The sequence below is a fragment of the Sciurus vulgaris genome, assembly GCF_902686455.1.
Source record: "Sciurus vulgaris genome assembly, chromosome: 17".
Lineage (NCBI taxonomy): Eukaryota > Metazoa > Chordata > Mammalia > Rodentia > Sciuridae > Sciurus > Sciurus vulgaris.
The window spans coordinates 51,023,440-51,039,213 of NC_136478.1; the positions used below are offsets into that span (position 1 = coordinate 51,023,440).

At 53.6% G+C, this 15,774-nt stretch overlaps 2 protein-coding genes and 1 long non-coding RNA gene across 4 annotated transcripts; 1 reads left to right on the plus strand and 2 right to left on the minus strand.

Annotated features, from left to right (window-relative positions):
• Window positions 1–1,516: 1,516 nt before the first annotated feature.
• Window positions 1,517–4,464, minus strand: SERTAD1 (SERTA domain containing 1). Its single transcript, XM_079117965.1, has 2 exons — window positions 4,311–4,464; window positions 1,517–2,593 (listed from the first exon to the last, which is right to left on the minus strand). The coding sequence occupies exon 2, from the start codon at window positions 2,588–2,590 to the stop codon at window positions 1,871–1,873; it is 720 nt and encodes a 239-aa protein (XP_078974091.1). The 5' UTR covers window positions 2,591–2,593; window positions 4,311–4,464; the 3' UTR covers window positions 1,517–1,870.
• A 3,271-nt stretch (window positions 4,465–7,735) lies between these two features.
• LOC306648187 lies at window positions 7,736–11,031 on the plus strand. Its single transcript, XR_013760326.1, has 3 exons — window positions 7,736–8,857; window positions 8,987–9,169; window positions 9,848–11,031. It is a non-coding gene; the product is annotated as an uncharacterized lncRNA (long non-coding RNA).
• A 108-nt stretch (window positions 11,032–11,139) lies between these two features.
• On the minus strand, window positions 11,140–15,258 carry SERTAD3 (SERTA domain containing 3). 2 transcript variants are annotated; one of them, XM_079118039.1, is made up of 2 exons: window positions 14,998–15,258; window positions 11,140–12,354 (listed from the first exon to the last, which is right to left on the minus strand). In XM_079118039.1, the coding sequence occupies exons 1-2, from the start codon at window positions 14,998–15,000 to the stop codon at window positions 11,752–11,754; spliced, it is 606 nt and encodes a 201-aa protein (XP_078974165.1). In that variant the 5' UTR covers window positions 15,001–15,258; the 3' UTR covers window positions 11,140–11,751. The 2 variants fall into 2 exon arrangements, with proteins under 2 accessions (XP_078974165.1, XP_078974166.1); XM_079118040.1 differs by lacking the exon at window positions 14,998–15,258 and adding an exon at window positions 14,732–14,885.
• Between the last annotated feature and the right edge of the window lie 516 nt (window positions 15,259–15,774).

Genomic DNA, 15,774 nt, shown 5'->3' on the forward strand with positions numbered 1-15,774 from the left:
CCTTATTTGGCAAAGACTTCTGCGTACCTACGTGTGCCTGGCCCTAGGTAAAAGGTACACCTGACGGGTCTCCTTCACAGATGGGCTGGCAGCTGCAGCTGTGGGCTTCACAGACCACCCCAATTCGGCCCCTGGGGATGGAAGAAACAAGCCCCCGGCATGCCGTAGGCGGAGGGCGTGGGGTTGGCTGCGCGACCCCGCAGGACTCCTGGGGCACCCCCGCCCCCGCACAGGACGGACAGATCGCCAGCCGGTAGCGTCCCAACCTCCACACTGGGCACCAGGGGGCGCTGCCGAGCCCGGCCGAGGCCCCCAAGGTTTCCATCGGGGACAAAAAGCCTGAGTCGGGTTGCCCAGGCGTCGGGGTCACCAGGGGTCGGGGTCAGGACCCTGAAAGACCCTGGGTCTGGGCACCGGCTCCCCGCGGTCACTCCCACCCGCCGCCCCGGCCCGCCTCCTCCACTTCCAGAAATGGGCACCGCTTCCTCTGCTCCTCCAGGAAGCCGCGCTCCGCCCGCCTCCCGGCCCGCGGCCGCCCGCGCCCTCCGCCTCCCCGGCTCCGCCCGCCGCGGCTCCGAGGCTTCCGGCCCGCGACCCGCGGCCCGCGGCCCCCGCCCCGCCCGCGCGTCCACGGCGACACGCCCTCCCCGCCGTGCCCGGCCGCCCTGCCCCCACGGCCGCCAGGAAGGACGCGGCCCGGGTCCCGTGCCAGGCCTGTGAGTGTGCGGCCCCGCCCAGCGGGCCAGGAATGCGGCCGGACCGCGGGGGCGGCCCAGACACCCGGCGCGCTCCGGCCGGCCACCTCACGGGCAGGCAGGTGGCCCCGGCTTGCCCGGGCCTGGGTGTCTTCTAGAAGGAAAGGCAACTGGCTGCCCCCGAGGGCGCTCCCTTCGGCCAAGCCACCAAGCCTGATGACTTTATTTTGGAGGCTGCCTCTCAGCTGCCCTGTCCTTTGCCCGAAGAGAGACGGGGAGTGGGTTTTATTTTTAAAAACGGGCGGGCACCTCCCCTTCTTTCACCATTGTCCTGGGGAACCGACTGTCAGCCGCTCCCAGAGGCAGCTCTGTCCAGCCCCCAGCTTTGTGGTGTTTTCAATTCTGGGCCACTCTGGAAGCCTTCTCCCCCTCTCCTGTCAGGATACGGGAGGAAGGACTCGGTTCATTTTTAAAAGGTGGCCTGGGGCTTATGCACACACAGGCAAAAGAGGAAACAGAGTTGAGCATGTCCTTGGGAGTTTGGCCAGTTGCCAGACCAGTTAGTCTGCTTTTGGCTCAATTCAGCAGTAAAGTTCATGATATGAAACCCACCTCCTCCAGTGATGACCTCCCAGAGTCTCGGTTTTCTCCCCTGTAGAATGGGTCATAATAATAATACCCATCTTGTGAGGTTGTTATAGGATTAAATTAACACATGTCAAGTGCTTAGAAGTGTGCCTGGTACCCAGTTCATGCGCCACAAATGTTAGATGTTACTATCTCACCCTTGCATTAGCCATGACACAAAGAAACACACAGACTTGAGACTTCCCAGGGCTGGTTTTAATTTCAAAAAATGAGTTGTTATCTCCCCATATCAGGGAAGGAATAGCCCAGGCTATGACCCCAGAGGATTCAGTCTAGTATGAGGCCTGGCCCTGGCCCAATCACACTCCAGCCACCAGGCTCTGTCATTCCATCACTAGGGGTCAATCCTCCTCCACCAACCTCAACACAGAGGATGCATGTAATGTTGCCCAGGACTGGATTCAGTCTCTCCAAAGTGGCCCAAGCCCTGCTCTCTGTGGTAGGCAGCCAGCTATGTCTTTCCAAGGAGGGTTGGTCCAGCCATCAGGCTTGATTCAGATGCCAGACAACCATTGCAGTCCTAGGGATCAACGCCCTGGCCCTGGCGGCCGCTCCAGCGCCTGTGTGCCCACCAGCACGTCCATGAGGTAGTCCAGCTCAGCCTCGTCCAACTCTGGAGCCTCCTCCTTGCCTGGCCCATCCTCAGGGCCAGGTTTGAAGCCCTCAGAGGCTGGTGCCCAGAGTTCACTGTCATACATGGAGGTGTCAATGTCCTCAAACAGGCCCTCGAGCCCATCGTCCAACAGACAGCTTGTGGCTGGGCCTAGCAGGTCCAAGGCACCCAGACTGGGTGGGGCTCCTCCAATGGGGCGACCTGGAGGCACCTCATCTGCTGGTGGTTGTGGGGCCTGGCTCAGGTCCTCAATATGGCTGAGGTCCTCCAGGAGGCTGGCCACAGAGGCCGAGAGGCCAGCATCAGAGCTGGCCACCAGGTTATCATCCATGCTGGGAGTTGGGTGCAGGTTGGGCACAGATGGCAGGGCAGCCGTGGGTGCCATTGATGCCTGGATGCGCCGTAGGGTGTTCACCACCAGCACTAGGTGCCGCAGGTCCGGTTCACTCTGTCTCAGGCTGTGGTGAAGTTTGATCACAGAGAGGTCAAAGAGGGAGCTGGAAGCCACAGTTGGGGGTGCCTGTGCCACAGCTGGGTGGCCAGGATCCAGCCACCAGGCATCCACTGCCAGGGTTTCCTTCTCCTCCTCCTCCTCCTCCTCCTCCCGCTTGCGCTTCAGACCCTTGCTCAGCATTGTCTGCAGGGAGGGAGAAGCCCTTCAGTTAAGGCAAGCAAAGATGACATTTACACCCGGGCTCTGACAACTGCTGTTGCTGTGATCTGAGGCAAAGTATCTAACCTCTCTGAGCCTAGGAACTTTTAAGTTATGGGGATAATAATGTCTGTTAGTTATTTTAAGGATTAAGTGAGATAAACAAAAAGCACAACAGTGCCTGGTACACGATAATTACTCAATATTATTGTTTTGTTTCTTCAATGGACCATGTGAAATGACCAATATTCAGCGTTTTTAAAGAATTTACAGGGGCTGGGGAGATAGCTTAGTCGGTAGAGTGTTTGCCTTGTAAGCACAAGGCCCTGGGTTCGATCCCCAGCACCAAAAAAAAAAAAAAAAAAGAATTTACAAAAGCAGCTATTTTGTACAGCATATTTATTGAGTGTCTACTATGGGTCAAATAATACACAAATACAGGAAATAAACGGGGACAGGAAGATACTTAAAGGTTCTGGAGATGATCAGTACAAGCTTCTGTGAGGAGCTGACACAGAAATTGAGCCCTGATGTATGAGAAAGTGTCAGCCATGGAAGGGCCAGGGGAAAACATTCCAGAAAGAAGGAATAACAGCAAAGGCAAAGAAAGACCCACAGGCCGGATAGGCCTGAACTGAAAAAAAAAAAAAAAAAAAAAAAAAACCTGTGTGATTGGCGCCCAGAGAGTGACAAGTAGGAGTCCAGGTGGGGGTGGGGAACAGGCAGAAGAGGAGTACGGATTTTAAGTGTGGCGGGGAGTCACTGAGGGGGTTTGAGCAGGGAGGGGAGTGGTGCTGGGAGCTGATTAGGTTTCCAGAAGATCCCCCTTGGGGGGTGGGGGGCTGTGGGTGGGCCTGAGACCCATTCAGTGGCTGCTGCACTAGTAGGGACCTGAGATGCTGATGGCTTGAGTAGAAACTGGCATTGGGCATGGAAGGAAGTTGGTTGAGTCGGGAGACAGAGGAGACGGGGCTTGCCGCGAAATCCTGATGGACACGGTGGGTCAGTCATTGAGACGTTTCGGGACTCACACTCTTCCCAGAGAGGGGAGGGCCCGGAGTTTTGGACCCCTGACCCAGCCTACTTTGGGGGCCACGAAGACTGCAGGGTCCAGTCCCCGGGACGCTGCCTAGCCAGATGCTCAGGGTGAACCACCGCACTACTCAAAACTGGATCTTTGCCGCCTTTCCCCAAGACCTGGAGTCCGAACCACAGGAATTCAGCCCCCACCCCGACTCCGCCCCCGGCTCCCGGCGCCCCCTAGCGGCGCCCCGGCCGGCTTTCCCCCGGGGATTCCGGTCCTTCTGACCCTGACTCTTTACACGGCCCAGCGTCCTGCCTACGGATCCTGCCTGCCACCCGGGGCCGTGCAAGCCGAGACCCCAGCCGGCTGTTCTGCCTCCTGGCCTCCCCTCGTTTCCGGAAGGCAGTGGAGGCGGCTCCTCCTGAAGCGGCGGCGGCGGCGGGGGCGGGTGAGTCACGCAGCCGGAGCCAGGGAGCCGGCGCCTCCGCCCCCTTCTAGAGCTGCGGCGTGATTCACCCAGCCGGCTGGGGCGGGCGGCACGTAGAAGCCCGAGCGTCTCGAGCCCGGGCATCTCGATCCGGGCAGCCCCGATACGCATCTGCCTGACCCGGGGATCGAACACGCCAAAAGACCGGTCACCAGTACCCCATCTTTCCCCAGGCCCCTTCATTTACATACCCAGCTCACTTGCTGCCAATCAGGACAAAGAGGTAGCCATCCGCAGCCAATCAGAAAGCGGCGGCGGCAGCATCGCTTGTTCGCTCTCCTTCAGCAACCGGCGCCTGGGTCGGGAGACGCAGCTCTGACTCTGGAGCACGACTCGGCACTCCTGACTACCCTTAGCCACCGCCCACTCGCGTGGCGGCCCCGCCCTTCACCCCAGGGATAGGCCCTGGACGGCGATGGGCGGAGCCGGCATGGGCCCGATTCAAAAGGAGGGGCGGTTGCCTTCAAGGCGCATGCCCGGGCAGCTGCTTGCGGAAAGCGGGTACAGACCGGTGGCTATTTGCCCTGGGGGACGGTGGCGCACAGGGGCTTTTCTGCCTTTCAAAGTACAGGCCCTTCATATCTCCCCATGCACTTGTCAGGCCGAGAAATTGAGGTTCTTACGTACACAGCCCCAATAAGAGTCTACACTCTAGGCAGATTCGCCTAGATTCAAATTCTCTTTCACCACTCGCTAGATGTGTGTGACCTTGGAAAAATACCTGACCTCTCTGAGCCATACACGGTCTGTTAAATGGGGATTCTCTTGCCTAACTTTTAAGCGTTAGGAAAGTTAGGTGGGCGCGGTGGCCCGCAGCTGTAATCCCAGAGACTCTGGAGGCTGAGACAGGAGAATCGCAAATTCAAGGCCAGCCTCAGCAACTTGGCAAGGCCCTAGGTAATTTAGTGAGAGTTTGTCTCAAAAATAAGAAATAAAAAGGACTGGGTGTGTAGCTCAGTGGTAAAGTGCCCCTGGGTTCGATTCCCAGGACGGGGGTGGGGGGACAAAAAACACGAGTTAGGAAAGTTATCGAATCTGCGAAGAGCCCTATACCAGGCTCAGCAAAGACTGGACAATTGAATTCAGTTGTGGTTAAAGAGGACGAAGTGAAGTGGGAATGGAGTATCCCTGTCACATCTTGGTCTCTATTCCCTAAGTAGCTATGTGACAAGTGTTTTGATCTCTTAGAGTCTCTGTGTCCTCCTCTTTAAAATGAGGATACCAGCATCTGGTTCAGAAGTGTGATTTTTGTTTGTTTGGATTTTTTTGTTGTTGTTTTGTTGGTACTGGGGATTGAACCTAGGAGTGCTTTACCACTGAGCTATGTCCCTAAGCCTTTGTATTTTTTTTTTTTTTTTTTTTTTTGCGGTGCTGGGGATTGAACCCAGGGCCTTGTGCTTGTGAGGCAAGCACTCTACCAACTGAGCTATATTTCCAGCCCCTATTTTTTATTTTAATACAGGTTTGCTGAGTTGCTGATCTCCAACTTGGAATTCTGTCTCAGCCTCCCAAGTTGCTGGAATTACAGGTGTGTGTCTCTTTACCATCTCATGTTCTTTTGTGATACTGGAGATGAAACCCAGGGCTTCACATATGCTAGGCAAGCACTCTACCATCAAGCTATATCCCCAGCCCCATGTTCTTATTATATAATTATTTATTGGTACCAGGAATGGAACCCAGGGGTGCTTAACCACTGAGATGCGTCCCCAGCCTGCATAATATTTTATTTTGAGACACTGTCTCCCTAAGTTGCTTAGGACCTCCCTAAGTTGCTGAGGCTGGCTTTGAACTTGCCATCCTGCTGCCTCAGCCTCCCTAGTGTGGGTGGGATTACAGATGTGCGCCACTGCATCTGGCTCCATGTGCTTATTCTTTTAAAAAAAAATTAATTTTATTAAAAAAAAATTTTTTTGGAGGGGGTACTGGGAATTGAACTCAGGGGCACTCAGCCACTAAGCCACATCCCCAGTCCTTTTTTGTATTTTATTTAGAGACAGGGTCTCACTCAGTTGCTTAGTGCCTCAATTTTGCTGAGATTGGCTTTGAACTCACTATCCTCCTGCCTCCGTCTCCCGAGCCACTGCGATTACAGGCCTGCACCACCACACCCAGCCTGCCACTTTCCTATTCTTAAGAGATGCCTGGGCTAGGGGTGCAGCTCAATGGTAGGGCATTTGCCTTGCATGTGCAAGGCCCTAGGTTCAATTCCCAAAACTGGGGGTGGGGGGAGGTAGAGTTTCAAGATTTCTGCAATTTATTCTCTATTGGTTTAGCAAAAAAAATAACATCCCCCCATAAAAAACAAATACATGTGCTTGTGTAGATAAAGGCAACTTAGTGAAATGTTAACAAGTATTATTCCAGTTGGGAGGGCATTTGTGTGCTCAGAATATTTTTTTCCCCTTATCTTTTCTATGTGCTTGAATAAAATGCTAATTTGAACCAGGCTCTTGCTAGGCAAATCCCCATAATTCTCCCCACAATCCATTTTTATGACCTGGCAAAAAGAAGGCTCAGAGTCTCCAAGTGGCTCCTTCCAGGCCATACACTGAAGCAATAGGAATCATTTGATGAACGTGTACTTACTGAGCACCTAGTATGGATGGGCACCGTCGATGACAGGGTTACAGCACTGGAAAGACCACACATCTCCCATGGATCCCGGGAGGGGGTGTAGAGAGAAAAGAAATATGAAAGCAAACGTATTCACTGATCCACAAACCTTTCTGCAGTGAGCCTCTTCTGTAGACCAGTGCTGTAGGCACTGAAGATATGACAGTGAAATTGTAGATCAAAATCCTAGTAGGAGGAGATGGACCATAAACTTAAATTACATAGTGCTTTAGGAGCCGATGAGTACAAGGGAAACGAATAGCACAGGGAGGTCGGAATGAAGGTAGTGCAACTTTGGGGAGGGGAAAGGGGTTCTCTGAACGGGTGGCATTTGAGCAGAGTCCCGATGAAATGAGAGAGGTAGTAAACTCCCGGTGGAAGGAAGAGGAAGAGCCGTGCAAAAGCCCTGGGGTGTGGTTGGTGGTGAGGCCAGTGTAACTGGACTGGGAGCTGCTGAGGAGGAGGAGAGGTCTCCTGCCTTTTTAGACCAATCTATGGACCTTGCTCCCTGTGCGATTCGAAGACTCTGGAAGATGAATGAATGAGAAAAATAATTTCTGATTTGAAGAAAATAAAATAGGCCGGAATGACAGAGGCCTGTAGTAGGAAGCCTCCCCGAGGAGGTGACACTGGAGATGGAACCAGAAAGTGGAGAAGGAGCCAGGAATTCAAAGGCTGTGGGGAGGGAGAAAAAGAAGGACGGGGCCTTGGGAAAGGAAACCAGAAGCGAAGCCACCAGGCCCGGCTGGCCGGCCGGCGAACAGCCACCGCCAGCTGGGGAGGGGGGGAGGGGGGGAGGGAGGGAGGGAGAAGGTGGTCAGGGGAGCGTCCCGCCCCCAGCCCGTCGCCCCGCCCGGCCTCTGGGGAGGGAGGAGGCGCCAGGCCGGCTCCAGGCCGCGGCTGCCTCCCGGGTGCCCCGCGGGCAGGCCAGCCCCGGCCGGCCGAGGGGGGCAGGTGGGAGGGACCCAACCTCCTTGCCACGCCCCGAGGGGGCGACCTGGCCCATCCCCACCCCGCGCAGGACAGCGCAGGAGGCAGGTTGGGGAACGTGGACTCTGCCCTCAGGGTTCCCTCTGTAGGGCCAGCCTTTCCACTTCTGTGGCCAGTTCTTCACCAGGTGCGACGCTGCGGAAGGAGCTGGGCCTCTCAGAGCCTCAGTTCGTTCACCTGGACAGTGGGGGTGCTCCTGGTACTGGCTTCACCCGGTTACTAACAATCTCCAGGATTCCCCTTTCTCTTGGTTCTCTTTAAGGAAGTCAAAGACAGTTCTAAGAAGAAGGTGAGTCAGGTCTCATGCCTCCTCTGCTGAACATCCTCCCATGGCTTCCAAGTCACCCAGGATAAAACTAAAGTGGTTACAGTAGGACTTCCTGTTTAGCCTCCTCACCTCTTACACCTCTTCTCCTGGTATTCTGGCCCCCTGCTCGCTCTGCTACAGCCCCCTGATCCTGTAGACTGTCCCACAAACCTTCTACTCATGCTTTGACCTCAGGGCCTTTGCACTGGCTATTTCCTCTGCCTGAGCAGTGATCACCTGGCTCACCCCTTACCTCCTCCAGTCTTTACCCAAGTGTCACCTTGTCTGTGAAGCCATCACTGGCCATCTCATCTGAATAGCAACACCCCATCTCTTCCCTGTTTTCTTTTCTTCTACAGCATTTATCATCACCTGACAGTCTACATTTTTAATTTTTTTTTTTTTTTTTTTGGTACTGGGGATAAAACCCAGGGGTGCTCAACCCTGAGCCACATCCATGGTTCTTTTTATTTTCAGACAGGGCCTCACTTAGTTTCTGAGTCTGGCTTTGAACTTGTGATCCTCCTGCCTCAGCTTCCTGAGGCACTGGGATTACAGGGATTACAGTGGCTTTAACTTCAACTCCTTTTTTTTTTTTTCCTGGTACTGGAGATTAAACCTAGAAGCACTTAACCACTGAGCCACACCCCAGTCCTTTCATTTTATTTTTTAATTTTTATTTTGAGACAAGTTCTCACTGAGTTGTCCAGCTTTTAACTTTTTTCTTTTTAATAATTTTTTAGTTGATGGACACAACACCTTTTTTTAAAGTCACTTATTCTTCTGTGGTGCTGAGGATCAAACGCAGTGCCTCACACATGCCAGGTAAGCACTCTACCACTGAGCCCCAACCCCAGCCCCTTGACTTCTTTTTAAAGTTTATTTCACTTTCCCACCCTGATTGTACTTCGTGCCAACGGGATGTGTCTGTTTTATTCATGTGCCTCCCGGAAGAGTGACAGGCCTGCAGCAGACATGGGACAAATCCGAGCCATAATTGGAGTCCCTGGTGTGTATCAGGCTCCTCTTACACATGTTCCTCACCGTGGTCTGCAAGGCAGGTATTCCTGCAGTGGTGGCGTTTGAGGACTAGCAGGGACTGGTGTGGCCAGAGCACAGGAGTAATGTGTGTGAAAGGTGAGTTCTGAGAGGTGGGAGGGAGGGGTGGCTATTGCAAAGTCGGGAGGGTTTTTTCCCAATGTCAACAAATAGTTTTTGGTTACCCACCTGTGCCCAGCGTAGTTCTAGGCCCTGGGTGATCGGGGAGGATACAGCTGGGCAAAGCCCAGCACAACTTCTCGAGGTTTCCAACAGAGAGGTGGAGGCTAGGAAGGCTAGCCATAGATGGATAATAAATAACTTGGGATTGGGTAGGTAGGTGCTACTAAGACAATCAAACGGGAGGGCGTGGTGGCCCACACCTATAATCCCAGCAACTCAGGAGGCTGAGGCGGGAGGATGGCAAGTTTGAGGATAGGGCTAGGGACAGAATTCAGGGGAAGAGTACTGGGTTCCAGCCCCAGTCCTGAAAAAAAAAAGAAAGAAGAAATAAGGGAAAATCAAACAGGATGTGTTACAGTGTGGTGGCACCCTTGGCCCAGTCACGCCAGGAAGGGTAAGCAGCACTGGGGTTGGCAAAGCTGTGGGGGTGTCCTCTGGGCAGATTTACTAGCAAACTCAAAAGGCCCTGGGGTGGAAAATGAGCGTGGGGTCTGAAGAGACCAGCATTAGAGTCGAGTGGAGGGTAAAGCTGTCAGGAGTGAGTTCAGTCAGGCTTCCCAGACTTCAGTGGAGTTGGGGTTTTATTCTGAGTAGGACAAGAAATTACTGGAGGCTTCAGGAGCAGGAAGACATGATTCGGTGGACATCCATCTGGGAAGGCAAGCCTCAGGTGCTGTCTTGAGATCCCCTAATCACTTCCTCCCTCCTTCTCTTGATTGACATCTACTTTCAGGTAACCTGTCTACTTTTGAACTTAACTACAGTGCCCCCCTCAGGGTGAGATATTTGGATGAGCCACAGGCAAATCCTCATCCTCTCTCGGCCCACGGATCATATACTCAGCTGTGGTTCTTGCTTGCCACTCTTCCAGAAAATTCACTTTGTTCTTTTTGTCCTGTGGATTGAACACAGGGGCAGTCTACCCGAGTTATACCCCTAACCTTTTATTGTGCCCTGGCTGTCCTTGAATTTGCAGTCAGTCCTCCTGCTTCAGCTTCCTGAGTACCTGAGATTACAGGTGTGCTCCAGTGCCTGGGTCAAAAAAGTCCCTAATGCTGCACAAACTCACCAGGGAATGGTCACCTGAGAGTGTAAGACATTGCCTTCCCCCTGGCCTCCCTTCTTTTTGTCCTCACTCTCTCAAGCCGAGCCGGAGCTTGTACCTCCCAAAGTATCTGTTCCTGAACTCAAGCAGGGCTGTGCTTCCTGGCAGTCTCCTGAAAAGATCTGCTTTCAGTACTGGGAGGGTGGGGTGTCCGTGGACATGTTCTTTCCCTCTGGGCCTCAACAGCATAGTTCGAAACAGAAAAGCTTAACTTTTAAGTTCTGTGACACATACTGCATGTGCCAGCCCACACCACTGGGACGTTTAAATCTACCAAGGAGCATCATAAACACAATACTTAAGGGCAAAGCTCTTGCTGTGGACCTAACTCAGTGCAGAGCACTTAACCTGGCCACGCCAGGGACCTGGGTTCCATCCCCAGTGCTGCAAAACGACCAAAAAGTAAAGCTCTGGAACCAACTAACTTTGAACCCTACCTCCTGAGTTCTTGGTCTTCCTAAACTGTGACCTTGAGCAAGTGACTTAGCCTCTGAATTTCATTTATGTTTTTGCAGTGCCCAGGGCCTCGCCCATGTTAGGCAAGCTCTCTACTGCTGAGCCACGCCCTCAGCCCCTGAGTTTTAGTTTTCTATGTAAAATGTGATAACAGAAGTACTTCTATATAATCCTTAGGATTAAAGACTTAATTCAAATAATGTGGGTAAAACAGCACTCTTAACAAGCACTTAGTAACTCTTCAGGGAAAGGGCGCAGGTGCCGAGGAAACTTCCCAGGTCCCTCCCATCACCCCAGTGAAGTTTAGAAACTTAAGGCAACAACATTCCTTTCAAAATACTTTTATTTAAAATAAAAAATTACAAACAATCAAAAAAAAAAAAAGCCACCACAAACCCTGCCTTTCTTTTAAATCCCGCGGCACGGAGCAGTTTGGTTTCCACCCTATTGCACGTGGTCCGGCCTGGTTCTGAATCAGGAGGCTGCTGGGGCTGGGGTCCTGCCAAGGAAGTGGGGTTCAGCCTGGGGGAAGGAGACCAGCCCCTCCCGCTCCCTCAAGGGGCAGATCCTGGGTTTCTAGAGCCACTGGCAGCACACCCCCACTGTAGCCAGGCCCTACTGTATCTTCCCTGAGGCCCCAGCGGTCACAAGGGGAGCGGCAACTGGAGGGAAAGGCAGAAGAAACGTGTGAGCGAGAGGTCAGACTCCCAGAAACAGAGTCTCGTTAAGGCATTTGGAACAGATAAATTAAGGAAGGACCCCCTTCACAGAAGGCTGGGGGTAACCAGACACACACACATGCAAGTTTGTGGAACCCTGACATGGGAGGAAAGGAGCACAGTCACTCTCTGGAGCCCCATCAACACACACAGGAGTCGCATCCAGGGATCCAGCCCACTGAGGCCGCTGTGAGGAAGGGTTCTGCCTCACCGTAGTTTTAGGACCCCAGAATGATTTCCATGATGTGATCTAGTTCATTCCATTCCCAGGACCCTGGGGCACAGAAGAGGTTGTGAGGAGGTTCTGGGGGGGCTAGCACAGGCTCCTTTTCCACTGCAGATGTGTCAATGTCCAGAAAGAAGTCATCTAGGCCAGAGTCCCCTAGGTACCGGGAGCTCAGAGCTTCTAAGAAGACTGGGTCAGGTTGTGGTAGCACTTCATTCTGGAGGCCCCGGGGAGCCACTGGATTCTGAGGCGCTTCCGTCTCGTCCATGGATGTCTCGAGCTCCCTGAGGATAGAGCCAATGGTGGTGGACAGGGAGAAATCTTCTTCGCCCAGGAAGAGAGGCTCGGGGGGCAGGGCAGGTGCTGGAGCCAGGTGAATGGCAGCCTGGAGTTGCTGTAGGGTGTTGTGGATGAGGACATGCCTGCGGAGACTGGGTGCCCGGGGGCCCAGGCTGCGCTGGACTTTGTCTAGGGAGATGCGGAGCAGAGCTTGCTGGCAGCTCCGCAGGCTTGCTGGACTCCAGTCCCACTTCTCGTCCTCTTCCTCCTCTTCCAAATCCGAGTGTTTCCTCTTCAGACCTCCCACCATGATGCCCTGTAGAGAAAAGAGGGGCAAGAACAGAGACATGGTCATTCGGATCCCACTCTCTCAGGCAGGACCGTAGAGCTGTAAGTTTTAAAATGCACATAGTCAGAATCCTACAAATCGAAGGAGATGAGTAAACGCGTGTGGTTAAGAACATAAGGTGGGAGTCCAAGTTCCAAGACAGTCTGTGCAACTTAGTGAGACCCTGCCTCAAAATAAAAATAAGAAAGGCTGGGGATGTAGGTGAGAGGAAGAGCGTCCCTGGGTTCGACCTCAGTACCAAAAAAAAAAAAAAAAAAAAGAAAGAAAAGAAAGAAAGAAAGAAAGAAAGAAAGGAAGGAAGGAAGGAAGAACAATATGTGGACTTTTTTTTAAACATAGCTGGGTTTGACTTACTTGCCTATTGTGGGCTCAAACAGTGAGTTTACATCCATAAGAATCAATCTCATCTGCACAGTAAGGATCCTAACCCAAGTCCTTCAGAGGTTATTTTTTATAATAAAACTATTCTCCACAATACTGATTTCTTCCAATATGTCACCCACAAGATAGGTGTGGAGTACAGAGATCTGGACCAGAAGTAGAGAATTCCGGGTCTGAACTCTGCCTTGGACACTGCTCAGCTGTGTGATCTTGGGAAATGATGTGAGGTCACTTCTCTGGTCCTCATTTGTAAAATGGGGACTGTAAAAATACTTTTCACCACATAGGCAAGAAGACACTTATGTGTAATATGCACAGGGCACAGCACACGGTAGAAAATAATGAACAAGAATTATTTGTTCAATAGTCTCTCCCTCCCTTCACCCACCCCTACGCCATGCAGAAGGGCGGGAATCCCAAGGCCCTGTGCACACTAGGCAAAAGCTCCACCACTGAGCCCCGACCCCAGCTCGATAGTTTTTGTTTTTGTTACTGGGCACCCAGGAGCATTCTACCATCGAGCCACATTCCCCAGTCCTTTTTTCACTTTGAGACAGGGTCTCTCCGAGTTGCCCAGGCTGTCCTCAAAATTGCCTTCCTGCTGCTTTAGCCTTTCGAGTCGCAGGGATTACAGGCTTGCGCCACCGCGCCCAGCTCAGTAGTTTTATTCCTTTAGTGCATTATATTCGCGCCACCTGGAGAATGTTAGTGAACCTATTTTGTTGGTTCTTTTTCTTACAGGGAGGAATTTCTGTTCATAGTCTCTCCCTTAACTGCCTGGGAGCGCTCCCAAGAGCAAGGAAAGGAGGGCCTTCCTCATTCCTTCCATCTGCGCCTTCAGCTTCCCCCAAAGCGCACCCCACAGGAAAACTTGCTAGAACTCAAGTAACGCCAAGACCCGCCCCCTAGCGATCCACCCAATTAGACCTTGGCGTTTGACAGGCTCCGCCCCTCCCTCTATTCAGCACCCAGGAACGCCCCAACTGGGCCCAGGTGCTTCTGGGAAATGTGGACCAATAGCCGCCACGCACAAACGCCGACCTAGACTTCGCACTACAATCCCCAGAGGGCGCCTTGGCCATCGGAAAGAAACCACGCTCGCTGCCGCCCTTAGGGCATGCGCACAGGGGCTCCGGTTGTTGGGGGAAGGGAACCCGGACGTCCAGCTGCCGGGCGCCAGCAGAGCCCCGCCCTCTATTGCCTCCGGGGCGGCGGGTCTGAGCTCCACGCCCGGAACACCCCTCCCCCACCCAACTCAACTCTAAAAGTGCTTTCTCCCAGTTCCTAAAACCCCAGCAGGTCGGGGGTTCTTCCCCAGACTGCTCTCGCGACCAGAGACCAAGGCCCCAGCACACCACTCAAAGACGACAGATGTTCTTATATGGACCCCGTTGGGAAGACAGAGCATATCAATTTCGAGACTTCCCTCAACTCTCCTAGTATTCTCCCCTTTGAAACGGTTCTAGATCTCAGCTTCAAACTCTCCGTCCGGCTTCAAGAACCGAACACTGAACTCTCCGTGAGCACTTCTTCCCCGCCACGGCGTCTTGGACTCTTTAGATCCCTTGACTCTAGTTCTCTGGTTTCTCCAAATGCTCATGATCCCAGCCTTAAAACTCTCGCACCTTAACCAGAACACTATGGAGCCCAGAACTCAGTCCCATCGGTGAAACCCAAACTGTCTTCTAATCTTTAGACAACCCTGCCCCAAAAGTTCCTTCCCGGGTTCTCTGGCTTCTTCCAATTACTCCATGTCGCAGCTTCAAATTTCCTCTACTTGAAAATTCTGCCTCGCCTCCCGTCCTGGATCGCTGGCTCAGTCTCTGTCCTAAAACTCTCCAAACCTTATCAGTCACCTTAATCTGCGCCCTCCACTCCTCCCGGACCCCGCCTCCGCCAATCTCGGGCGCACCTCCACCTCCCCCAACCCAAGGTAAATCCCAATCAGGTGGCCACTCCTCACCTCGGCTGCCAGGTTCGCAGCGACCACCTCCTGGAAAGCCTACCGTGTTGCGACCCACCAGTACCGGGTAGAGACCTAGCTCACCTCCCGGGGGCCTCTCCGCCTGGCCTCAAACCACCCAGCTCCGCCCCGGAGCCTAGCAGCGAGCCGCGATTGGCTGGAATCCTGCCCACCGCCGGGCGCCGATTGGCTGGGCGGAGCCACCGCCGGACGCCAGGAGCCACCAGACCCGCCCGACCCGCCCTTCCCTCCCCTACGCCCCTGACCATTTAAAGGATTCCGATCGGTCAGGGACCGACTACATCTCTAGGGCCGAGGGCCGAGGGTGGTGGAGAGCGGTCAAAGCCGCTCCCTTCAATTTAGCTACGGTCCTCGCACCAAGATCGTCAGTATTGCTCTCTACGGTCCCTTTATACCAGACCAGGATCCCATCGCCGAGCAAGACCGGTTGGCACCCACCCCCCTCCCTGCCTTTCAGGCGGGCGGGGCTGAGCCACTGGCGGAGTCCCCGCCCTGGGTGTTCCAAAGGCTGACACTGAGTAGCGAAGGGGGATGACGCTACTAAAGGCCAGCCAATAGCTTCGCGCGGCTTGTGTTGCCTGGGTGACCACGGCCCCGCCCCTTCGCTTCAGGTCCTCCCGCCCTGCCTGACACTTAAGAAGTTGCGGCCCAGTCTCATTCCTGCACACTTCTCAGCACGGCCTCTGGTGGTCCCTCCTGGAAACCCTCCTGCACTCCGTCCTTCGTCTCTCAGAATGGCCCCTCTGCTGCTGGAAACGTTTCATGGCCCCCCACAACCCTGGAAAGTCTAAACTCCTTAAGCTTTTGCCCCAAACCCCTTCACGATCTGGCCTGTGATCCTCTCCCCGTTGCTGGCTACCTTACTTTCAGTTTTTCTAAAACTTTCACTTTTCAGTTTTCCTAAAATGGCTCCACCATTCTTCCCTCAGCACAACTCAGAGATTTTGTCTGCAATTCTTTGCTGCTTTACCTCCAGTGCCTGCAACATGCCAGTTCCGTAGCAAGCACTCAAACGAGAATGA